Source organism: Melopsittacus undulatus, chromosome 5 (genome assembly GCF_012275295.1).
Source record: "Melopsittacus undulatus isolate bMelUnd1 chromosome 5, bMelUnd1.mat.Z, whole genome shotgun sequence".
Lineage (NCBI taxonomy): Eukaryota > Metazoa > Chordata > Aves > Psittaciformes > Psittaculidae > Melopsittacus > Melopsittacus undulatus.
The window spans coordinates 51232093-51259503 of NC_047531.1; the positions used below are offsets into that span (position 1 = coordinate 51232093).

The 27411-nt window shown below is 41.5% G+C and overlaps 1 protein-coding gene across 2 annotated transcripts in view; it reads right to left on the minus strand.

Moving 5' to 3' along the window:
* The window catches only part of TBXAS1 (thromboxane A synthase 1), a 228635-nt gene that overhangs the window by 149207 nt on the left and 52017 nt on the right, over positions 1–27411 (minus strand). Inside the window, exon 2 of one of the 2 annotated variants that reach the window (XM_031050023.2) lies at positions 23809–23902. In XM_031050023.2, coding sequence (XP_030905883.2) covers positions 23809–23902 — 94 coding nt within the window. Of the gene's footprint in view, positions 1–23808; positions 23903–27411 lie in introns of those variants that run through there. The other variant, XM_031050024.2, reaches the window with a different exon arrangement.

Here is a 27411-nt window from a genome sequence, read left to right on the forward strand (position 1 = left end):
GCAAGGGTAAATCCAGGGGGCAAATTCTCCCAGCACTGTTCTCCAGGCAGCCATCTAAGACTGCCCAAAGCAGGCTCAGGTCATCAGTGCATTCTGACCACTTTGCCTGGCAGAGTGGCTCCAACCTGCATACGCACAGCTGAGATTTACATCCACACTGAGGCACCAGCATGACACAGGGCACAGATCGAGGTTATCAGGCATTTGAACATGGGGTGCAAAGCACTGCTGTATCACAACAGTGGCTGCTGCACAGGGCATAGAGAATTCTAGTCTTGTGAGATGATGCCAAACCAGGTCTGCCCTCCCATGCACTTTCCCCCTAGCCTGAGCCTTCATTAAGGACATCCCAAAGTGCAGCCTGAAACTTGCCTGCTAAGTTTTACTTTGAATTGTGAGCACGTACATAGGTATTGCACTTGCTGTATCCACCAGCTGCATTCCAGTGAGCCAGCAGGATATTAACATTTACAAGAATCCTAGGCTTGAAATGATTCAGTGAAAAAGCCTTCCAGAAAACCGGCTTCTTGGAAGTGCTGCTCCTGGCTCACTCACATAAAGGGGTCAGGGAGAGCACATTTAAAATCAAGCCTGTTAACCAATAACTGGTTTTCCACCTCCAAGTCTCATAAATGATTGCACTGGCTTAAAATTAACCACACTTCATTTTTCTTCCCCAAAGTGAGACATGCAAGGCTGCAGGATATGGGGGGAGAGGAGGAGTTGAAAAATATCTGGGAGAGGTTGTGAGAAAGCATCATCAGGAGTAAAAAAAGCTCTTGTTCTCTCACTCCGGGACACTTTCGCACATCCTGCACCACCACATACACACATACACACCACTGTCTGCCTCCACCATCCACCCCCAGCACCCACTGCTATCCTAGTCTCCTTCACAGGCACCCTGGAGCAGGTCTCATCAGGCTGCCTGGGAAAGACAACCAAACAGCACATGAACAATCCTGGGAGGCTACAGTGGCTGGAACACAGGCAAGGCAGAGGTAACATATGTATGCATCCCTTACAAGCCAAAGTGTGCCTTCTGGCTGTAGGAAGCTGGGGTCATATAAAAGCATGTGTATTTCTTCTCAATAGCCATGACAAAGGCAAATGAACCAATGTGATGGTCTCAGTACACAGGGAAGGTATATGCCACATCCATGTTGCTCTGCCAGTTTTGCATCCTGAACACTGCTTCCAGTAGACAGGTACCGTGAAAACATCCTTCTCCTGCTATGAGTCATGTTTGAAGCATAGCAAGACTTGTAAGTGCTTTTGGTAACTTATTTACACTAGCCGAGGACAGTCTGCTCCAAGGTTTATTATTGCAGGTTTCTTCAGGTTTATAACTGCAATTGTACTTAGCACCTACAGGAAAACTAAGCATTTGCCCATCAACAGCAACTGTTTTACTAGAAAACACAGGTCAAGACCTCTCTTTTACTCAAGATAGCCCAGTGGGTAACACCAAGATGGATAGCAAACTCTGAAATGGTATCTGCTGACACGCATCCAGTGGCTTGAACAGCCATAAGATAGGAGCTATAATGAAGCAATGGGAAGGTTCAGAAGGGGATAATCAGGCAAAAAAGGAAACACATATTCTGATTTTTTTGGAAACCAGAAGGAAAATGAAGAGCAAAATGACACTTGGTATTCCAAGATGACACTGTGTGCATCAGGAAGAACTGTAGCACATTAAGTAGTCACTAGTAACAATGAAGTGTAAAAGCATTGTAATGCTATTCCAAGTCAGAAAAATCACTTAGCTTTTCCTTTGTTTGGAAGCTGCAGAATATGAATTGTCATCAACAACTACTCAGGAAAGGGTTGGGGCAGGGGGGATTTGTTGTGTGTGGCCTCTACAGTGAGGTAGTGGCCTGATGACAGCCCATTATCAAACAAGATAATACAGGAGTATGAAAAGCTTCTTTCCGTGAAGAAAGCATATTTTACAGCATCTGGTATACCATGGAAACAGCAGCTCAAGTGGGCTGACTGCTGCACACCCAGAAGGCTTCTTTGTTTATATGGCTGGCAGTTGCCTCCCTACAGGGAATTTGCATTCTCCCCTTTGAGCGTATATCATCAGCTGCATCTGTGGGCAGAACCACTCATAAAACCAAACCCTGCTCTCAGGAATACAGGTGCAACCCCTATGGAAGGGAAAAAGATATGGGTCTGCATCAGCCAGAGCAAAGCCTGGTCATGGCCAACCATCTCTCTTGAGATACTGAACACGAAGGCTCCAGCATGAGCAGCACATAAATAAAGGGGCTTCAGAAAGGACTCCCTCAGCTCAAGTATCCCCTTTCCTTTTTTCAATAGATTTTGCAACTCCAAGACAGATCCTTCGGCAATTTCCTCCATGTTGCATATTCACCTTGCTAGTTCCTCACAGCAAAGAAGAAATCTGCAGCACTGTCATCTTCCCTCCTTGCTGAAAATGGTTGTAGGCACTAAGCCAAAGGTTTCAGAAAGAGGCAGCAGTACTGTGCATATCAATTTCTGGGGCATCTAACATGAGGCATATCCAATCTAGTATTATTAGTTACTCAGTACCTCCAGATCTTGTGGCTCTAAACAGGGATTTAAGTGACTTTAAGGTTAAGCTCTAACTTAAGTGACCCAGACTGCATGGGCTATGCTTTGTAACTTTTCAGCTTGTTGCAGCTGGAAAACAAGTCATGTGGTTTAGGAACTTACCTGGAGACCTCAAGGGTCACTAAATAAAATGAAGAGGGCCACAAAGCTGGGACCTAGCAGATGCATGCACCTCAGAATAGCTCATAATTTGGACTCCAAAAAATTGACTTCTGGAATGCAACCAGGGTAGCCTTTGAATTTTGCCGTGTGTTGAATGCCACAAAAGCTACTGAGCTGTGCAGGGATGTATGTGGTGTGCTCATCAAAATCCAGTGCAAGTGAGAAACGTTAGCCATGCAAGAACAGACAAGTGAAAAAGGGTTCTTTTGCTGCCCCTTTCTGAAAAGCATCACATATTACCTGATGTCAGTCACTTACCAAGACAGCCTGGATTCAGACCTGTGACTCAGAAGCCAGAGATGCCACATCTTATCACCAGGACCGTACATGCTCTACCCTCATCACCCTGTAGTCAGACATTATGTTCTGTTTTACTGCAATATTAATAACCACAACATCATTGTGTGAGTGCACACCTCAAATCAAGAGACAAAAATCTATAGCTATTTATGGTACATAATAACAATGAATGACATTTATGGAAGAGATTTTTAGTATTCAATGGGCTTCACATGTCTTTTTTCCCTTAGACCAGCAGGAAAAAAACAACTGCTAATACCCTAGTATCCAGATTGATTTTTTTTTTTAATACAAGCTAGCATTTAATTAAAGCATCCTCATATCAGACTGCAGCCCACTTTGAAGGAATGACCCCAGACTGTACATCATCTCCAGTAGTAATCCTAGTGAAAACACTAGGATGCCAACAGACAAGAGAAGGAAAACACTGTGAACATCTAACCAGCCTGATTCCAAGCCATGTACATAGTTTGCTTCCTTTGATTGTTACCCTTTAGGCATCCTCTGTGTGTAATTTGGTTTAATTTATGTGTATGCCATTTCAGATTTTAAAACACACATATAGCCCTTCCAAATTATTAAAAGCAGCCTTTCTACCCTTAATAGTTATTAAGAGAGGTTAGTGTTATGTAATTAAGTTAATCCTCATCTGTAAAGGCTAATTAACTGAACGCTAATTGAATCTGCATATGAAAATTTGGACAATGTGTTCTCATTACACAATTAAAAAAAAATTGCCTAAACCAAATACCAAACAAATTATATCTTTTTTTTTCCCTTTTACCTTTTCAGGTCTTTAATAAAAACTAGGTGGGCAGTTTTATTTCTGTGCACTACATTAGTCCTTGCTGTCTGGAACAAGAAAATGTTGCATCAGTGTTCAGAGAAACTGCTCAATTCCTCCTCTGAAAGATGGTTGTTCCCCCTCTTACGTGAGGTCTCCTTTCTCTCTACCCTTACCCCATGCCTTTCAACACCCTCTTTTCCTTCTGCTGTCCATCACCTGCCCTAATCAGAGGAGGCAGAGGCTCTCAGGATCAAGACATGTCACCCAAAGGATCTGATGGCATTGAGAGATCACCTCAGTGGCTCATATCACTCAAAAAGATCTAATGGCACCATACAATTCAGTCATGTCAATTCACCACTCCAAAGTCTGCATGCAGTCAGCTTGAAGCCACCTAGACCATTTTGTCAAATATCACTTGCCAGTTATGTCCTAAGGAGCACAGAGTCTCACTCCTCTGCCTGGGTGTTCCCACATTACAAAAGCAAGACATGTTTTGGACCCTTTTCAGCCTTTTTGTGAGACATTTACAGTTTAAAACAGTCAGGTTTCCAAGAAGGAATTAAGAAAAGCACATCATCCTTTCTGGTATTTGCTGTCTCTCCCCATTAACCAGGTTAATGGCTGACTCTAATAGACTGGTAACTGAAGAGTCAGCGGGAGGGTGGAGAAGCCAAGCAAGTAAATACACAATTGCGAGCCTGACCTCAATAGCATGCAAGACTTCCCAGTGCATGAAATACACAGTCCTCAGACTTTCTCACAAACCCCACCATATGTTTTCAACATTTGAGTCACGAGCACCAGCCCTGCATAAGTGGCATGGCCGGACAGAGCATCTGCAGCCTGTTAACAGTCCTTCAGGCACCTCTTCTGGCCCACTGCTATCAACCCAGCACCCTGCTTCACAACAAGTACCTAAAGGAAAGAGGGTCAGAGGAGTGTGAAATGGGATACCTTACCAAGGAAAGATAACAAACAGTGTAACGCATTCTCTAGGTGAGGGAACAGTGAAAGAGATACACAGACTTCAGTAACAGATTTGGTCTGGTGGCAGGTGGACAGTCATCACACCCAGAAGGATGAAGATCAGGGTAAAAATCGAGAGAACAGCAAAGGTGCAAGCTTAAGGGAAATGAGTATGGACTGAGTTGAAAGGAAATGTACAGGCACGAAAGGAGGAAACCCATAGACTTCTCAAGGGTCAATTTTGGGATAGACCTTGTTCAGTGTTTTGAGGACTGATTTTGGCATAAAAGCAGACTTTCATGAAGCACATCCATGGTTCTTGGTTGAAAGACAGATTCTATCCTCAGCTGGCAGAGAAATTGAGATTGTCATATCAGAACTGAATGACCTAAAGAACCTGAACAACAGAAGACAGTCTCTTGTTAAAAGCAAAGCTTCATGCCCTTAGAGGGATTATGTTAACTGCAAGGATTTCTCCAGTAGTAGATTATCATATCTAACAATGAAGGAAAAAAAATGGATGGTCACATCAACCACAGGACAATGATGAACAACAAGTATGATGGAAACTACAAATGTATAATATCTGGGTTACACTTTCTCTGGAATGCTGCATGCAAATCTGATAAACCACATTCCAAAGGAATGAATTAAAAATGGAATGAGCAGAGAAAAGGGTTAGAAGGCTTCTCAGGGAACAGAAGGCCTGTCTTACAAGTTGTAAGTAGGAGAGTTCATTTTAGCAAACCAAAAGTTCATTTTAGCAGATCAAAGGGAGGAGGCATGTCTGCTGTCTATAAATGTACTGGAAGTAATCATCAGGGAGGGGAAAAAATGCCTACTTAATATAAAGACTTACATTACAAAAAGATCAAATGAATATAAACTGGCCATGGATAAATGTTGCTAGCAATCAGATGAAAGTCATTGACTATCAAAATAGTAAGATTTTAGGACAGATTCACAGTCACAATAGTGGGGGTAAGAACCTCAAGGCAGGTTTTGAGGCGCAGTGGATAAGATGTGGATACTTAGGAAAGATGGAGTGTAGGATGAATAACCCAGTTTATCTACACCAGCCCCTCAAGGCGATACACAGCCACTTCCAGAATAAGAAAGACTCTTATGGAAAAGATTTACTGCATTTTCATATGTGCACACTGTACTCACACTTCTAGTTGATTCACCTTAACTTTCCAAAGCATTCCCATATAGATACAGCCTCACACATTAATTTGGCACACTGCAATATGATTCTCTCTTTCTTTTTGTCATTCTCTTTTCAATCTCATTTGACTTTACAAACTTCATTTCCACAATATCTTTGGGATGGTAAATACCCATTTGTCACAGGTAGCGAGTTGGAAGTACACAAGATTAAGCAATTTGCCAAATGCCACACAAGAAGTCAGTGGTAAAGCCAGAGAGAAGTTACAGGTTTCTCAGTCCTCCTTCTTGATATCTTACAGAACCATTCCTGATGGTTCTGTAATCCAGTGGTTACAGAACCATTCCTTCTCTGCCACAGAAACGCATACAGTATGTGAGAGAGGAATATCAACAAATTTGATCTATTTCTGAGCTCTCAGACATATCACATACCAGAGGCTTTGGAGAAAGGCATGAGGAAAACAACCCTACACACATGGTTAAAACTAAAACACTTTAAACAGAGGGAGGTTTCTTTGTCACCCAACTGTTAGCTTAAGATTCAATTACTTTTATCGTAATATGCATAGCTACAAATGTAATTAGTCATAAAATTATCCAGACCCTCAAATTATTCCAGCTGCTGTATTTGACTCCCTGATTTTTGCAATGATGAATTCTCCAGACTGATTACGCTTGCTAAAATAATGCTTCTTTTTATCTATTTGGAAGTTGCCTGCCGTTAGCTTAGACCTTGTTTATATCTGCTGTAGAGCTATAATTGCAACCTTACTATTTTTATTAGGACTATTGTCTAGATAACACTTAAACCTGCTAGGCCCTTATTTTATTTAACAGTAAATGTCACAAAAGATACCTATTCAGGCTTCCAGGATCCTTTATCAAAAACAGAAAACATGTCATTATGAAGACATGTACAAAGAGAAATACAAATTGTGCAGTGTGTGCTCATGAAAGGCTCTATATGAGGTCTTACAGGCTCACTGCAATTTCTGATCCTGTGATAAACATATATTTATGATAAGTCAAGAAACTAGAAAAAAAGAGAAAAGAATGATAGATTTTATTTTATTTTTTACTCGAGTATGTAATTTCTACTAAATATCTTCTAAGTCATCTTCTTTCCAAACTGACTGTAATTCTCTCCTACACAGTCTCATATATAATTCCACTCGATTGCTAACCATCTCTGTTGCCTTTCTTAATATTACTATATCCTCAAATTACAACAGGAAAACAGAGAATTACAGTGCTCTCTATAGGAGGGAATTCATTGTGCAATACAAGACCATTGCAGTGTGTATTTTCGCTGCGTGCTCAATGTCTCTCAGATGGATTAGCGTAAGCATTCAGCACATCTTACTAATGGTGAATGAATTTTATTAGTTTTCCTTGCTGGCCTCTCTTAAGGGAAGCAAAGCAGTAATTGTGTAACTTTAATGGAAACAACTTCTTGTAGGACAGACAGACACGCTAGCTCGATCTAAGGAAACAAATATTTTGGAAGTAATCTGACAACACATCACTTTTAAGGGGCAACAAATTGGTATTTGGAGAAATAAAAGTTGACTCCTTTCCTAAGAAAGGGAGACAAGGACAGTTTTTCTCCAAGGACCTTCTCCACGTCTGAAGAGTGTCTTCTTAAACACATGAACAGCAGATTCCTTCAGGTTATGAAAAAGTAATTTTTGAGAATAAAATATATTAACCAAGCCTATTGTTCCACAGTCTCTCTTAAATGCCATAGAGTGCAAGCAGACATTGAAATAAGTACTGGAAAAATAACATGACAACATGCAAATCTTGTACCTTCACCTACTTAATTAGGATGACAGCCTTTAAAGGTTCTTTTCTGATGCAAACTCTGAGCCATCTCATATTGCTTTAGCTCACTAATGCCTAAATGGATAAAATTTAGACAGGTGGGTTTCAAGACAACCTGAGCTTTAGGAAGCAACATTACTCATTCAGTGGGTTATAATACCTTGGCCTCCTCAGAGACATTTTGCTTCTATAGTGCTAGTGGGTTTTTACCATTGTTTAGAAACTGATTATGAAATCAATGCTACTTAATTACCTATGACCACTGAGTCTCAAACTATGAAGCATCCACCTGAAAGAACTAAATATCACAAAATTCCATCTGTGTTCAGCTCCCAAATTTTGATCTTTTATTGTGATGACACTGAGACACAAATTGGTGCCCAAATCAACGTGTACGCTGCACACAGAGTACTCCATCAAAAGAACAGACCTGGAAAGAGCATTACATGTGACAGACATTAGTCATGCCACTCAGAGCATTAGTGAAAGATACTAGGACTATTTCTGTATTTTAACATAGCTAGACAAGCCCAGCTTCCTCTTGTCTAATTCCCACCTTGTATGGATGCAGGCTCTCAAGCATGAAAGGAGAAAAATGCCCCTATAGATTGTGCTGGCCTCTGATGCAGAACAGAGCATATTGCTATCTGTAGCATGGACAGGCCAGGCATAGGCATGACAGGTCCCTTTTTACTACAATCTATCACATGGCGCCTCTGTAAAAGCTACAAGGTTAAGGGCAGACAAGTCAGCTTGACACACACAAGCCTTGAAGTGTGCTCATACATTCACCAGGGCACAAGGGGGCACGTGGCTTTTGAGCTACAAGCATCTTCACCCTAGGCATGTGAACAAACACACAGTGTTCATCCTTCTCCCAGACGGCAGTCCAACAGGTAGAACAGACCTACCACTATGGACATAAATGTGCTGTAAGATCCTGTGCAAAACAGAACAGTCTTATGCCTTTGGGAATAAGACAAGCTGCAGCCTCAACAACCACGTCACACTGGGAAGTTGACTCTTCGCCTATTTTACAGCAGTTATTCCAACAAAATATTTTTGTTTTCATAAGGTTACTTACTCTCCGAGTTCTGCCCTGAAGCGAAATACTGTTTAAGAGTCAAGCCACCCATGTGGCATGTGGTAGGATACAAGCATGAAAATCAGACACACTAGAAAGGTGTATCAGACCTCCCTGGAACAAGGGATTAGGAAGAGACAGACAGAAACACACAGTGCCAACCCCTGCATGGGCTGGAGAGTGGACTGCAGAGAATAGTAGGAGCTGAGATAACACAAGGAAACTAAACAGGCACCTGCAGTGGAATGAGCATTTGGGACAGCTCTAGGGATCAGCAAGGCCAGTGGTCAGTACCTTGGGCAAGAACAGGCGATGCCAAGCAGAAGCACAGCCACAGCTTCAACTGTGACAATTCCACAGACAGAAGAGTTTGGGTTTGGAGGTGGGGATTGAATTGGCTCATGCCAGGCATTCTTTTCTGTTTCTAGATCATCACCTGGGACTAGATTGTGCAGCAGCATCAGAAGCAGCACCTTGTCAATCCATCTAGGCTTTCTTTGTTGTTTTTAAATGAATGATGCTACACACCTGGAAATACCAGATACTTTTCAGAGGAACAGATGCATTTGGCTGCCTTTTTATAACTGCATTCATCTGCACCCAGAAAAGGAGAGAGGGGCTTGGCACATTCATTCAATACAACAGCTATACAGAACTAAATGCTTTGGCACAAGACACAAAGTCAAGAGCAACCACTGCTCCTCCATCTCACTGCTGAATTAGCCATATCCCTAGGAGACTGGAACACTGGCAAAAAGTAACGATTGCCTGAGACAGAAAACAACTCTTCCATCACACCCTCCCCATAAAATAACAACGTGGAGGGACTGTCAAGAAAAACAATGGCAGGGGACAGCAGCACAACCAAGCTCCTTACAAAGACATCTCAAACAGAAAACCGTTAGCACTTGCAGTGAGTATAGTGCATATGGTACCAAAGTGCCACCCCCTACAGAGTTTAGGTTTGCACATTCCTGGCTCCAAGACGATCACATATTGTATTCTCCTGAGGGTCCTCAAAGAGAAGAGGACCTCTGTCTAGTAAATGGCAAGAACTCAAATTATGGGGCATACAAATAACAAATCCTGTCCAGAGGTATGAATCAAAATAATATGATGAACCATTAAGGAATGACCATTAGAGAGTATGGCAGCCACTCACGCCCTGGGAAGTAAAGGGACATCTCACCATACCACTGGGGTTAGTAGAGGGTACCCTAGGAAAGCCATGGGGAATCTCCTGCCAGTGCAAGATCTGACAGTGGCCTACTCCCTGCCAGCTGATCTCTAAACCCAGCCCTTGCACAACAGCTACATCAAGAAATAGTGGCATGACCAAAGTGAATGGATTCCCGACCCACTGCCAGATCCCTGAGGGCCTTCACAGAGACTGTGACATTTCAGGAGCTACTTGAACTTCAGGGATTAAACTGGGTGGAGTTTTTTTGACCACTCTAAAAACTTGGCCTCTCCACCATGCATTTGGGTCGATACCTCTCTTTAATTCAAAAATCAAAACTACAGGGTTGATCTAGAAGTAAAAATAAAAGCAAGACCCAGATGAAGAGCATATATATCTATTCCTCTGACTCGCCTGCTAAAATTTCAAGCTAAAAATGTTATACACACACCCCCCTACTTATATGTAAGAATATATATATTTATTCATAACAACCTCACGTTATTTATATTACAAATGCAGGATGCATAAGAGAATTAAGTCCTCCAAAATACAGGGAAATAGCTCCTGCGGAACAGGTCATTTCTAGAGAATGATAGATGAAATTCAATTAAAGGAACAGCTTTGAAACACTGCCTTTAGAGCAGAGTTCCTCTCTCCTGAAAATCCTTAATATAGTAGCTGGACATTTAGCTCTGTTACATGTCTTTGTGCCTTGCAAGGAAAGATTCAGAAAAAGAAATGTTAATGACCTCTTTTTACGGTAGCCAATTGATGGAGGAGGTGGGAGAAAACAAACCACATAGAAAAGAATTGCCAAATTGTGGTCTTGACCATTTAAAAATGGAACCCAAAATAGTCTGCTAAACTGCTTCACCCTGGGCAAAATTATCCATGAATACATATGCATGCACACAAAAACAACATCTCTTGACGCAGTGCTGATGGTGACTGCAGTCAAGGAAGAAGCGCTATTGCATTCCAGGTTGTGAAAAGACCACAATGCAGTAATTATTCTGAAAGGTTTTCACAAAGCACAATTATTAAGCTAACATTATCCTGTTATTGTTTGTTGCTATGGAGATAATATAATCAATATATTTTCTGGATTGATTTTTTTAATACTACTAGCACACTGCACAATACAGCAAGATTTAACTCAATGCATTAACTGATTTTAGTTCATGATTGGCAAAGTCTTGAGGCAATAGATTGCAATCCATCTCATGCCTATTATTCTATCAAGACACTTAATGTCAAAATCTCTGCTGCAAAAGCAAGTTTTCCTTGTTGAAAATGAGAAAAAGGACAACAAATTTCTCTGAAGAGAGGCAATCTTTTAAGCGTGAATTTAACACTTATTCCTATTTTCCCTAAGCCAAACAAAAATTACCAGACTGACTATAGAAGCAGTAAAAAAGCAAGTTGCGTTTGAACTCCTGACTTAAAATGCCTTTTTATTCCAGTGGGAATGTTCTGATGCATTATTCTCCTCCATGTAATATAAACTCTTCCTGAAGCAACAGGAGGATCCAAGAAAATGGCAGCAATTGCAGCACTGCACCAGAGCCCATTGGATGTAAATGCAGCTCCCAGCCTTGCCACCACCCCTTCCTGTGCAAACTTGGATGAGGGAATCACTACCTGCTTCTGTGCCCAGCAAAAATAGCAGGCACTCAGCTACTGCTCCCAGCAGGTGGTGAAGCAAAACAGAGCTACATCCCTTAGTTTCCTTGCCCATAAAACTGCAAGAACATTTCCTTTCTTTCAGGTCTGCCTCTGCAGATGATAAGCTTTTAGCAAATCAAGCAATTGCTCCTGTGTTAGAACAGTGATAAGTCTGCACAAACCTGACTCTCAGATTTTTGCAAGACAGTAATATAATATATTAAGAGGCTTCAGTTTTGATACTGTTATTTCAGCCTGTTACCTCTCTCCAGAAAGAGTTTGGGCTCATCATTGTTCAAGATCTCAGAGCCTTGTAACATATATTTGCTATGATTGTCCATAGAAGGATTTTAACAGGTTTTCTCCTCCCATATGGCTATACTGTGGTAAATTGCTTTCATCTCGGTCCCGGAGGTGACTATGTTTTTGCCAGCATGGTTTACACTCAGGCCAAAATTTACAAGTGCAGCCTTATAAACTGCATAACTAAATAAAGGAAAAAAGAAAAGGAGTTACAGCCACATTTGAAAGTAAAAATGTCTGTTAACTTCTGTGAGAATTATATGGTTACGCTTTCAGATGCCACTGTGTGGCTTTAGCTGCCTTAGATTAAACACAAGAATATAAGCATTTTGGCCAAAGGGTGTACAACTGCTTGCATAAAACATAAAATTATTAATCACAGTAATCACTGTAATTCCACTTTTTCTCTTCCCTGAAGGCACCCGATTGGGTGGTCTTGTCTTTCTACATGAAGTGGGCTGGGGGCCTAGTAATGTAACTTTTGGGCTGGCTGGAAGGGATCCACCAGGAATGATCATTCACAGATTAAATATGTTGCCTATGCAGCACATCTGGCCGTTCTGGCCCAGCAGATAAGTAATAGAGTTAGGAATGCACATTCACAACCCACCCCCTGTAACACTGCTTGCTGACACTAACCTGAGCAGAGCTAGGCCTGGCTTATAAGCCACTTCTGTCTGCTCTGCATGTCACAGATCATTCTGTTCAGTCACATTTCTTAATGATGCCAGTTTTATCAGGATGGGTCTGAATTGCTATGTGGGCATGTGCCACAGTGTATTAGATAAGCATACACATAGGATTGCTTGCCTTTGCACCTTGTTTACCTTTATATTATTTTATAAAGGATCTTTCTGCTGGATAGGGCTGACAACCAGGTAGGGTATTCAAACAGGCTACTGTCACAGGTGCAGCCTTAAAAGACACCATCTGCTAGTTCATCAGTCAGTAAAGCATTGATTAATACACATCACTATTACAAAGATAAACTTCATTCTATTTCAAACCACTGAGTGCATGCTGCCCACCACAATGTCTTACCAGGCAATAGACCTGAAATCCTGAAAAAAAAACAAATCTCCTTTAGCTATGGTCAGTCAGGTTATATTAACTTTGGTAACAAGAATGATGTAATTATACTCCTAAGCAACTGGTCTGAACAACAGAAAGCAGCCCCTCTTTTAGACTGGTAAAACAAGACTCGATTTTACCACTCACTCATAACAAGTAGAGCCCATCACTGAGACCACCTTCAGTTCAATATTAGAGGACTAAGATCCTACTTAACACAAATAACGTGTCCTCCCCCACTTTGCTCGGTTACATTCTGCAATTGTTGTGTATATTTTTCTAGCCAAAGATTATTTTTTTTTTTTGTTAATCAAATCATTAAACCAAAACCAAATAATTATCATGACTCCACAACGCAGAGATAGAACTTTGCTGCTGGAGGTTGAGCTCACATATAGCAGTCATGCAGCAGCGAGAGGCATGGCACAGAGGCATAAGTCAAAGGGGAATCCTGTCCCTGCACAACAGAACTATTCCTGGAGCTCATCTTTCCCAGCCTGTCCCTAGCTATTACACTGAGCCAGACCGCTACACGAAGGTATGGGAGTCCTACAGCCCCACCTTCCTGATTTTTCCTCACAACAGCCTTAGTGAGAACAGAGAAAGAACAGTCCTTGTCTAGGTTATACCACGGTGCAAAAGGCTCTCACAAACCTCCTTCTCTCATCCCACCACAGCTAAATATAATTTAACCTGAACTGCTCTGCCCATAATTATGTGAAAAGGTGGCTTCGAGATAGGAAGTTGAAGCCACCACCACGCATTGCAGAGCTTCCTTTGTCGGCTGCGCGGCAGCGCTGTGCTCCAGGAGACGGGAGCTGTTCAAATGTTTTGACAGAACATGCCGATTCCTTGGGAATGTTTTTATTCTAGTCAATGTGCCAATTCTGCACAGATTTCTAGTGGAAAGCAGACAGACAGTCTGGGTCTGCTGAAATAAAACAGCTTCACCCAAGAAGAAGAAAGAGTTGCGTCTTCAGACTGTTTTTATTTGATCTGTGATTGTTTTGGTCAGTTTGTTGGATTGTTTTCAATTTTACCTGGAAACTCCATTTTCTAGAAGGCTCTAAGGATGGGCTAAAACATGCCAAAACACTGGAGAAAATTAAGCACAATCAAAAGCCCCTGGAAGGCTTTTGAGATGCAGGTTTGTAAGTAAACAGCGCACAGAGATAAACAGGGAAACCCAGAAATTAATGATATCATAACTAGAGCTGCTTAGTCTGGTTCTGCAAGAACCCAAACACTTCCATTTTTGCATTTGTGGTTGTCTTTCAAAGGCTTTCTTTTTTTTTTCCTTTTGCCTTAGGGAGTTTTTTATAGGGCTATTATAATTTGAGGTCTGGTCTTCTCGTGGCAGGTTCTCCATCCAGGAAATGAAATAGCATTAGAAAATGAAATCTCACATTTATGAGGTCTTCGAGATGGCTCCCTGGGGCACTGGGTGGGGGAAAAAAGGTAGTGAAAAATATAAACACGAATATAACTATGAGATACTTGCATGGTCCCTAATTCTATCTGTCATGAACTATAATGAGACTCAGTATTAAAGTAGAGAACTCTAGTAAGGTTACCAACTGTAGCTTTATTCCCCAAGCTCTTCCATTTCTCCCTTGTGTGTGATCAAGTGCTTTTTCCACCCCACCTTGGCTGCAAGGTGCTCCTGTCCAAGACTGTCCTCAGATGTGGAGCACAAATAAGGATAACTCAAACACCACCCTTCCTCCGCCTGCCTTGACACACACTTTTCACATTACATGTTGCAGCATATTAACAGAGCAAAGTAGATGTGTTCATCCCTTTACAAGCTATAACATTTGCAAAAATCATGTATTGATCACCAATTTCTTGTTAATATCTTTTTCTACTTCTTTTCTAGACTACTCTCTGGAGCCACAAGATGCTTTAACCTATACAGGGTTTGTCACCTGCAGTTTCCTCCTAATATATAGGAATAAAAGCAAACAGAGGCAAACCACTGAAAACTTAAAGGTTATCCATCCCCTTTTTGTGCCTGTCCAAAGTGGTACTTCCCTCCAATCCCTGTTCATGCCATGCAGCTTTTTCACTTTACTTGAATGGAACACAATCACTGTGTTTAAAGTCTCACTCAACTTCCCAGAGAATATTGAAGCTTTTCATCATATATGATTTCTTACAACTCCTTCAGCCTTTCACTAATCCTACCTTATTACATTTCATAGAGTCACAGAATAGTTTGGGTTAGAAGGGACATCATCAAGTAGATCAGATTGTTCAGAACCACATCCAGCCTGGCCTTGAATGTCTCCAGCAATGAAGCACCTACCACCTCTCTGGGCAACCTGTGCCAGTATTTTGCCAACCTCATTGTAAAAAACTTTCTTCCTCAAGTCCAGCCTGAATCTCCCCTCTTAGTTTGAAACCAATATCCCATGTCCTATTGCAACAGGCCCTGCTAAAAAGTCTCTCCCCATCTTTCTTATAATCCCTTTTTAACATTTGAAAGGTTGCAATAAGGTCTCCCCAGAATCCTCTCTTCTACAGGGTGAGCAAGCCCAACTCTCTCAGTCTTTTCTCATAGGAGAGGTGCTCCAACCCTCTGATCATTTTCATATACCTTCTCTGGACTTGCTCCAACAGGTCCATGTCTTTGCTGTTCTGACTCCAGAGCTTGACACATTATTGCAGGTGGGGTCTCACCAGAGCAGAGTAGACAGGGAAAATCACCTCTCTTCACCTACTGGCTGTGCTCTTTTGGATGCAGCCCAAGATACAATTGGCCTTCTAGGCTGCAAGCGCACACTGCTAGCTTGTGTCCAACCTTTCATCCAGCAGTACCCCAAGTCCTTCTTCTCAGGGATACTCTCAATCTCTCAGCCTGTATTGATACCACGGGTTGCCCCAACCTAGGTGAAGGACCTTGCATTTGGCCTTGTTGTGTGCCTATCTGGGAGGGGAGGAAGGAGGGAGAACCCAGAGGGCCATGAATCTTAGATCTAGATAAAGCTACCAGGAGATGATACCACTCAAGGTGTACCTTAAGCACCCAGAAGACAGCACATAAGGAATACCATGGATTTAATGGCACATGTTTCAACAGACAGTTCTCCAAAGCTTTCTGTTACTAGTTTTAATATAAAGCCTTGCAGTAAATGAGCCCAGCTAGCTGCAGTGAATCAGACCTACAGCAGCTGTACCTTCCTACTCCCAGAAAGGGTGGGGGAAACTATCTTGCTTGCTGTACAGAAGGCCAGCTTCTTATTTGAAGAGACATGTCATGCTGTAAACATTTCTGGTGGAGCTTGGGTTATCAGCACTTGTAAGAAAACCCTAATGAAAATAAATTGTTATGTATTTACCCATATGCTGAGGAGCATATGGCTAATGCATTTAGACACTGCTAATGAAGTTAAGACTCAGCTAAATTTGTTGGCTCATGGATAACAACTGTTCTCAACAACCAATCTGAGCCCACTACAGTTTTAACATTATAACTGATACCTGGCTATTATTATATGTACCGATCCTGCTGACATAGAAAAACTGTTTTCTGAACAGGGATTTCTCTGCATTGCACTAAGAAGGTGAGCAGCATATACCATCACTAAACTCCAGAACTCCAATTCTGCAGGTCATGTAAGCAAGTTACAACTTACTTAAAACAACAGAGATTGCTCTTATTCACTGCAACCCTGCGTGTATTACTTTATTTTTTTAATTTCAAGGACTAGAAGACCTTATTTAGTCCAATACCATTCTCTCCCGGCCAGTGCCACACTGATGTGACTACAGCCAAAACTGAAGACAACCACATCTAAGAAATATTCCTACATTTTTAAGTCCACATGTAGAAGGCCATTAAGTTTGCTATAACAGTTACAGGAGTCCTCCTGTTCAATCATATCACTATGGCCTTGTTCTTCGAGGTGAAAGTCCCTACCTCTTGTGGAAATCCTACTCCTTGTGCCTGGTCATGGAGATCCTGGAGTCCAAGGTAAATTCCAATTTAAGTGATTACACTGGGTATATTGTATGCTACTACCATTGCAACTATACATTACCTTCATTCTCTTGACTCAGCTACTGTGTAGCGTGGCTTTTAACTGTTGCTGCATGTCATGCCAGAGCTAGCTTTAATTTAGCAGTACACACTGCTTAAAGATCCAACTGCATAGCAAACTCCAGAGTTATGTGATGAACATGCAAACGTACTCAGCAAAAGACACAACACATGGCAAACTTCCCCTACACCATTCTTATGAGCCAGGTATCATTTAAATTATGCAGACCTCTTCTCTGATGGATCTTGGGTAGTTGTTTGTCAGTTGTCATCAAAAACCCCTCACAAGGCAATGGTTTCTGATGAAATGGAACAGCAGAGAAGTGTCTTGCAGTGCTACTACATTGAGAATCCACTTTACTCAGACACCTTCATTTATAAACCAGAGTTCAGACCTGGTGCTGATTCACAGCCCCACTTTCTCTGTGAACGTTGCCAAATCATTTAGTCTCCCTCCAGCCTTCAAGCAGCCCCGTCTGTTAAAGACAGCAGTGATATCAGCCTACCCATATCTACCACAGAAAGTCTGCAGAGAAGCTGCTGAAAGTGTTTCACCAACACCTGAAAGTATTTCACCATAACCTATGTCATTTTGCAGGTGGGTAAAAAGCAACTGAAGCAAGAGATTTGCTTACCCAGACAATAAGAAAGCTTTGTCCCAGTCAGACTTGCCCAAAATCACATTGGGTGTCTGAGGAATGCCAGGAGCATCATCAGAGAATCTCTCTTCTCACTCACTGTGCTGCCATGGGGAACCATCATCCCTTTTCCACCTAATGGGTGAGCCCTACACATACATCTACCAATTGCCTCTTTACCTCATGTGTGTTTAATGAAGCAAGCATAAAGTATGACAAAAGGAGCTACCAAAACACGGCTTAAAAAAAAAAAAATACCAAAACCATGATGTTGCTCAGCAATGAGGTCTGCATCTCTTTCTGGGGCAACTGCTGAGGTCTACAGGAAACACTCCCCAGCTCTGCACAGCAAATAGATGTGGGAGCTGCTCTAAGGAGAGGCTACACAGTCTACAGCCATTCCTTGGAATGAGAAAGTGACCTGTTTCTTCCCTCTAAATTAAAACAGCATAGCTCAAAAGAGCAAAAGCACCTGTCATGACCACTACCACCTTCACCATTTGGGTCACCATTATTCACCAGCAAAGCAGCAATGACTCACCCCTATTTTTTCCATCACATAAATACGGCCAGTTTCTTTGTGTATCCTGTCTCTCCAGCTTCCAGAAACATTAAAGTTGACATGACATTTAGGGACACCTAGCAAACAGCTATCGGAAACATCGAGCGCAAAAAAGCTGAGGACATCACGCCTCTACAGAAAGAATTTCTGAGGCATTTGCACTGCTCCCCCAGAGGCAGGCTCACCCTGCTGAGAACTCATAAACTCAGGGAGAAGCTGGGGTGAGCCACAGCACAGCTCCACCAGATACTCTTCTGAGAAACCAGAAGGCTCTTACCTAAGGGTGCAAACAGCATTTATTCAAGTGGCAGACAGGTAACTGCAATGTCTTCATTTTCCTGCATTAGGCTCCCACAAACAGACACTGCACTGACTTTGTCAGGGTACCTGACAACGCTAACATCTGATCAAAGCAGGTAGCAGAGACTACCAGTTGAAACTAGGAATACACACATATTTGAAGGGGAGACAGACTGGCTTTATAGACATACGAATATACACATAAAATCACATCTAACCCCAGGTTTTCTGTCACACTGCAGACTATGACATTACTAGGTTTAGATCTGCACCACATGTATCCATGTCACATGAAATGCATGCATCTACAGGCCTCCCAGTCAAGGTGCGTGTGAGGGGTGTTTCCAGGACACAAGAGAAGATGTGGAGTACCACGTGAGGTCTATTTGGGCAGTGAGCAGCCTATGGCAGATGCACACAGTTGACAGGGTGAGATAAAGCCAGATTATTTGGTGATGCCACTTCTGGTTCCCCACAGATAGCTATCAATTTGCAAAACACATGCTCCCTATCCTATTCCTCTCCTGGTTATCCGTGTGAAGCAACACCAAAGCATATGCAGGCTTTCACTGTTAGTGTAAGCCATATTATTCTTGTAATTAAATCCAGGTCCACAGACTATCTCACAGCTCCTCTTTTCCCCTTCCCTTTTCCCCTTTCTATTTTCCCCTCACCATTTGCCTCTCTCCAACCTTGTTTGGATTTACATGCTGTGTCATTAAATTCCAGAACAGTAAATGTTGCAGCCACCCTCTCTAAGCACTGACAAGCTGCTTTCCAGGCTGAAAATTAGACAGGGGGTTAATTTCATTCCTGCGAAGACCCTGCTTTTTGTTTTTCTTTAGGTACAACCCAAAGGATGCTTTTGGCAGATGCTTAGGAAAAAGATCATGTTTGCCCTCTGCTTCCTCCCTACGCTCCCCCTTTCTCTGCACCCACCCATCAGCCATAAAACAACACAGCCCAGCCAGATCCCAAACTGAAAGCAAGACAAAGCACCCACACAGCCCCCACTTCCATTCAGCAGAAATGGGCCACTCTGGGGCAGCCCAGGATCTACAAGTAGGCCAGACAGAAATAAACAGAGTAAACAAAGAGTATCCTGTCCAAGCAGAGAGGGGCTAAAGAGAGTGATGTCTTTCATTAAAATGCAAGGCAGGGATACAAGCGCACAGCTAGTCAAAACCTTCACTGGAGCTTGCTATGAGTAATAGGAGGAAAGCAACACACGATCATGCCATTATAAGAACCCAAAGCACATCTCCCAGAAGTACACAGGGCAAAACTGCATATCCTGCCTACCACGAACCAAAACAAGCAGCCAGCCACAGACCTACCACCACCCTAAACATCATGAAGAGACGTCAGCCCCAAGACTGCAGCAGCACAGCGCTGCTCCCTGAGAGGCTGAGTAGGTAGCAGTGCACACAGGTACAGTACCAGGCGACCAGAGCCATGCAAATGTCAGAGCCAATGACATTTAAATGCAACTTGGCTGCCTTTTTAGAAAGGGGATGGGAAAGGGGGAGAAAAAGCACAGTACAGCCATAGCAACAGGTCAAGTGTTTGCTGTGGTTCTTCAGACAGAAAGATAGTACAGCGCGTGTGCCTTCTCGGTTTTCAGAGCATCTGTCACATAATAAAACCATTAGCCTGGGAATTAATAGGAGAGTTTTGTTTAGTTTTTCTGCAACCTGCTGCTCCAAAGCCCATGCAGACCTATATGTGAAAGTCAATGCTGTGTATACCATTGCGTGCCCCCTTACACAGCTATTACAGACAAACCTCTTGTTTTTCCACAGGCTGGTAGGAAAAATGCAGAACATGGAGAGGTGGGGGAACAGTTGGGAGTTCCTAGCAAAGCAGTGGTCTGCCTGCTGCAAGTCTGCTCAGTTATTCAGAAAATTGAACATGCTGCTTTTTTTAAACAATCTAATCATATTTACTATTACATCAGACTTACCCACCACAAATGGTTCTCATGCAAGGAAAGAATTTTTAATCTAATATCTTGGACTCTGATAATTTCCCAGCTGCAGAACTGTAATAATTTCCTGACTTCTCTTTTTTTTGAGATAAGTTGATTAACTTGGATATTTTTTAGTTTCAGGGTGTGATTATCTCCCTTTATTGTGCTTGAGAGAGAAGGGGCAACTTAGAGTAAAATAACTTTGTTTTCCCCAAATCAGCTTTTAAAGTCTGCTTCTCTGTGATAGAGATAGGTCTTTCCTGTTGCATTTCCCTTAATCCCTTAAATTTCAGTGCTTCCTTTTCCTCTCTCACAAACAATGTATTAACAGCAACTCTTATTTTACTCAAATAAAATGCACTGCTTGAGAAATCCCCTAAATAACTCTTTCAAAGTAATCCCACGGAGAAAACATTTTCTTGTTTAAAATAAATTTGAAGGTTTATGAAAAACCCCACAACCTGGCAGTATTGGTCAAATCCTGCTGACATTGTTCATTTGTTTTCAGGCACACTTACAGAAGAAGAATAATAGCCAAAAAAGAATGATGCTCTATTCACACAGTTGAGCAAAACAGGAACCTCTGTTCACTTCAGTAGAACTGACCTACACCCAAGTAAGGGAAAAGACAAGCAAATCCTTGAATTTATGCCATTTAAATTGAAAAACACTGTTTATTCCCACAACTTTTAGGAGCTTTTAGTATTTAATATTTTTTTCTTAAATCCCAGGTCCTAGATTTTTTCATTATGTCAGAGGGAGTTGTGAGTCCGTGTTGTTCTCCCCTCCTCCATCTTCCCCCCTTTTTTCCTTAAGTTTCTAGCAATCATATTCTAGGAGGAGAACTAGAAACTATGAGGACACTTTTTGGACCAGAAGACTGTGTATGTTAAGATGTCTTAATTTCCCTTTTTCTTCTAGATCCCTCTGCTGTCCAGGGCTTTTCAACCTGAGTTGATTTGCAGTTCAAGTTTGACACTGGAAGAGTATGAATGACACATAGGCAGATTCCCATACGGCACATATCAATTCATTCCTAAGTCACCATTCATGAATTCCTCCAAAATAAATGTTCATGGTTTGAAAACTGCTAGTCTGATGATGTAGTGGGAGTGTGGCTCCTGTGTTTTCCTTTCACAACATTGGCAATACCAAGAAGGATCTGGCCTACTTAAAAGAGAAACTCTCTAAAAAGCCAGTTCAGTGAGAAGACACGGTTGCATAAACATGCAAGTGCAAGAACTTTTTAACATTGTAGATGTAGCGACAGAACAAATCAACATTTTGCTACTTCCTATTAGCATAAAAAGAAGTAACCTCAGCCCCCAACAAATCACTGCTCATGCACAGCTGTGCCCCTCACAGCTAAGCCCTTAAAACCATCCTCACTCCTAGGATGGGCAACCTCCGGATCTACCCTGCAGGGGAAGGAAAGGTGGAAGCTGTCCTCTGACTGCAGTGAGAGCACTCATGTCCCTGAAAACACTCTCAGAGAACAGCCTGCAGTATAAAAGAAGCTCTCCTATTACCAACACGTTGCTATGGGCACTATTTCTAGGAAAGCAGCCACAGGAGCAGATCCAGAAAACATGGAAAAATATATGAGGAAAGAAAAATTACAAAGAGCCTGGACTCATCCCTGCCCATTGTTACTGGTAATCATAGGACTGTAGGGAAGATGGATAGTGAAATCCAAGAACATACAGCCTTGTGAGGCTTGTGGTTTTGCATCACCCAAATTGTCCAAAAAAGGGTATTTCAAAACCCTGCATGGAAGTAATACTTCTTGGTAATCCAAGATATAATTTATCAGCTACCTTTAACCAATTTTTTTGCTACAAGTAGGTAGGATCAAGTTTAACTTTTCTTTATTAGCTTGCATTAAGTGGGTTTAATTAATGCAATTTTGGTAATGAAACTTGCTTAACATCACAGGTAACAGTTTGCAAAAACTTTCCACTTGTCTGCTGGTACAGGGCAAGCTTATCTACAGCATATCAAAATAGCTTAGTCTCTAATCACTTTCTCTTACAGCATTAGCAGGTGACTAATGATAACTGGATTTTTTCACCAAAGAACTACAGGACAAGTAGCTTCTTGCCACCTGACTGAACTGAAACCAGAAGAGGGAGGATGAACTGGTCTGTATTCCACACCACCAGCATCCCCAGTGCATTAAAGTCACTCTGTCAACTCCAGTTCACATTAATCAAGAGCAGATCAAGTCTACCTTTCATGCTATTTTCTAAATGAAATCAGATGTACACATAAAACTGGTATTTAAATGGGTTTTACCTAACAATGAGTCAGATATTGACAGTGCAATCCCTATGAAGACTAAGGTAAGAGGCACTATATTGTCATTAATAATTCAAATCTCAGCATGGATATCGATGACCATGCACTTAAAAGAGGAAATTGGGCAGCAGCTGGAGTTAGCCCAGATTTCCTGAAAAGTTGTTGTACTGGAACAGGGACACACTACAGAGATTTTGCTGTAAGATTCAACCAAAGAAATGGTAGCTCCTCATTATTAAGAGGTTTTGGACCCTCAGAAGCATTACTGAAATTGAGTAAGGAACAGAACTGCAGCATTAGCAGACTAATGAAAGGGCATAGGTGAGAAAAATAAGGGAATGAAATCTGAAGGCAGAATTCCAGTACTTTCCCTTCTTTCCTCTTCCCAGTCCCAGTATGTGGGGCACAGAGTGACAGAGTTCAGTGGTGCCTAATGCCAGTTATTGCTCAGGAGCAAGTAACTTTACAAGCTTTGGAATAAATGTGTACAATCAGCAACAGCACAAACAAACAGAAAGGTCATAGGAGCCAAAACCACTCAGAACAAACCAGTTTGGGCTAGTTAATATAATCTGCTCTATTCACATAACTAAATTTGCTTCACTGAGGGCATGAACTTTCTTGGAAAAGCTCAAGTAATTAACTGCAGGAGCTTATGCTTCTTTTTTTTTCACTCAAGTTTATTTTACCCTGAAATTATTGCTGCTTGCACTCAACTGCTTCTATCAATTGAAACAAAAAGCTGAGTTTTGCTTGTTCTTTCTAGAGGCAGATGCTTGAAGAGATGGTACAACTGAAGTGTACCATTTAAATTCTTCCTACTTCCTGTCCACTCATCCCATCACTTTGGGTAGATACAAAGAAAACTATATCTTACCTCATGGAAAAAGAGCAGGTTACCAATGAAAGGAAGAGTTGGAGGATGTCGAATCCCTACTTTGCTTAGTTTGGAGAATGTAGATGTGGAGTACCTGGAAAAAATAAGGTAGTAAGTTAATTCTGGATCTTGCCATGATAGGACTCACCACAGCAATTAGTTCATATGACTTGCTTGGATTCAGAGAAAATGTTTTCTGTGTTGACCAAACAGACCTGTCAATGTGGTGACACTGCTCAGCAGCTCCATGCTCCACAGATCACAGAGATGAACACATAACAATGATGCCTCAGAGAGGACAAATGAATGGACTCAAAAAGAAGGCCTGCTAATTGAGCAGTGGTAATAGAGAACTGTTTCTGTTCCCACAGAGGGTCTTGTAAGTCAGAAGTGACTTTCCAAATCCCCATGAGTCTACAAACAAGACCAAAACAGGCATTCAGGGTTTGACTAGTGTGGCACATCTGGGAAAGGAACAAGAAGGATGTTCAGACTATTGTTTTCTCATTTTTCCACCACTGCTACCTATACAGATCACAGAACAAGAATTCTAACTAGTCTCAGTTGTGCATGAGCCAGGACACTGTCAGTATGTTCAAGTCCAGCCTAGTATTTGGGCCAGATATGCTGATTAAGTGATTTTGCAGCTGCCAGTCAGCAAATTAAACAAGTATAAAAACTACAGAGAAACAAAACCCAGGCTGAAAAGCTTCATGCATCCCTTGTTTCAGATGAAACTGTGGCGTGTTGACAGGGACAACTGGGGAAAAAGAAAAAAAAAACGAAACAAAACAAAACAAAAAAACAAAACTCCAAAGTCTTTTTTTTTTTCTTTTCCCTGCCCTCCCCCTTTCTTAATACAAACAATGGATTTATGTCAGTGGACTTCAATTAGTGAAACTTGACAGAACAGGAGCTAACAGCAGCAGCTTTAATTAGCTAGACAGAGTAATACTGAATACTATCACCAGGAAGATCAGGACAAAAGATCTTTAAGATTAATAAAAGGCTGTGTCTATATTAAGACCTTAGCTCATAGCAGTAATACAGTTTTAAAGCTCTCCCTCTGCACGGGGGTCTATGTCCAGAGCAGTTTTGGCACATGCAACTACACTTTTTTGACAGGAAACTGAACTTGAAGCTTTGTTCCAATCCTTCATCTCTTACCACGGCAGGTCTGAACTAATAAGCAGTCAGCTTTGAACCCCAGGTGAAGCAAGACTGTTTAGTCCTGGGGAGCAAATTAAATCTAGCCCAAAATAAAAACTGAACTGCATATAATGTAGTGGTCACAATATCAACTGCTTTATAGTCTATTGGGTCTGCAAGTCATCTGAATGATGAGAGACAGCAGAAGCAGTGCCCTCAGACCCTGATGGGCTCATTCCCTCTTAATCCCAGCCTTGTTGACCCTAAAGACTATGCTAACCCATCACTATGACTTGGACCTCTCCTCCTTGAGGTCCAATAACTGACACATTCCTCATTTGAAATGCCCTATGTGACACAGTAAGAATTATTCTGGTACAACTTAATGGGCAAACAGCACAGAGTTCTTGGGGGTCAGGGTGGAGAGGGGAGAGAAAAGAAACATTTATGTCAGAAAATGGGCCTTTCCTCCCACAGGAGGGAATGGTATTGTGAAATCAAATATATAAAATTAAGAGAATTAAATCTCACATGACCAGAAAAGCAGAATGGGACTTAAGCATTAAGTCACTAGCTTTTTGTAATTCTATTCCCACCAGATTTCCTGCAGCATATTATCTACCCTTTTAATGGGAATCTGTGAAGATAGTTTAGAAAAATCCTAATCAGAAGACAGCAATTTGAATTTTTTAAAAGCAACTTTTTTTTTTAAGGGGCAGTACAAACCTTCACAAGCACAAACCCTTTCAATAGAAATAATGTGTCATCAGTCTATGCAAAGGCACTATTTCAGTATGCCAGAGTATCATGGAGTACAGTTACAGGGGTTGATATTTATTGCATATTTTATACATATTATTGACTTTCCGGTTAATTTAATGCTTTAAAAAAAAAAAAAAAGGAATGTGAGGTTTTTTTTGCATTGAAGAAGCAAATAATCTTGGGGAAAAATGTTTTAACTTCAAAATGACAGAAAAGTCTACACGGTACATTTTCTTTCCCAAAGAGAGAATTTTTTGCTGCTGTTTGAAATCTTCCTGAAGTGTCTTTGTGTCACAGCAGAGTCCTCATCTTCAGCATGTAAACAGTGGAAAAAAATTAAAATCTCTCTCAATGCAAACCCATCAATTTTGTAGCATTTTATCCTGGATGTTTTCACTATAAAATAACATGGCACATCACAAAACACCAGGCTGGGCTACAGTTAACTGCTTATTTCACTACAGACTGGACACCCTGTAGACTCCCAGTCTTCATGTACTGCAAAGTGAAAATTGACTGCAACAGAGCCTTAAACTACACAAAAGTAAACAATGTGGTCAAATATTTAAAATGGAACAAACCTAATGAGTACAGTGCACCCAGTTTCACAAGGGAACAAACACACGGACTCTGAAGACTATTTGTGCTTAGGTGAGCAGCTTGTCTTTGTCAGCTTCTGAACATTACTGGCAGCTCCTCACAGCTGAGGATTTGCTTTCCTTTTTCCCCTCTTAATGTGGTTTTCTCTGATGTATTTGGCTCACTTACCTTTTGAAAACCTACTTCAAATATAAGGAAACACAAGTACTGCAGTCAAGTTTCACAACGAAATATAACAATGAAAAGGCAGGGCCAGCAGGAAAAAAAAAGAAACCTCATCAATAAACACATTAGTGCTATCCTATGATTTTACAGTATTTCCATTATTGTTGAAATATCTGCAGTTTTGCAGGAAAGGAAACAGCAAGCTCTTAAAGACTGACTGGGCTGTATGCACAAAAGAGGAAGGATTTAAGACTGCACACAGGTAGCCTTGACTTTGACCACTTCTAATGTAACAGTTTACTTTCTACAGACTTAAATATTAAGAGGTTGGATTTTTTTATCCCTACCTCTAGAATACTTAGCTCATTCCTACCAGTTTGGATGGGGGAAGAGTGAGAAAGGAGTGGGTTAAGGAACTCTTAAAAATAAATAAAATTGTCCCGGCATGACAAACAATGAACACCAGTAATAGATGAATCTGACAGCTTCACAGCACAAACCTTTGCCTAGTCAGCCAGAAGCAACCAAATGGGAGAGTTTCTGTAGTTCAGCTACTGGTCACACCTAGGACATACACTTGGCCTGTAACTCTCAGAACTGAGTGAAGTGCACTGTGAAAACAGTGGCCAGGTTTTGTTGCTGGTAAGGGGAGGCAAGCTATAAGCTGGAAGACTGGCAAGGCTGCCTTGTAGGCAGTCACAAGACATTTGTCTGAAGAAGCTGTACATCTAAATGAAATAGTTCCACACCTGCCTTATCACCAGCAGGAAGTGTTATTTCTCACTCTGATGCTTAACATTTCTGTGTTAATTTACCACAAAAATTAATTTGATATCAGGCAACCTCCTGCTGTTGCTGTGGGTGCACACTAAGGGTAGAAGATGAGCCAATGGGCTGAGTCAAATGCAAAATCTAGAAATAGAAGAG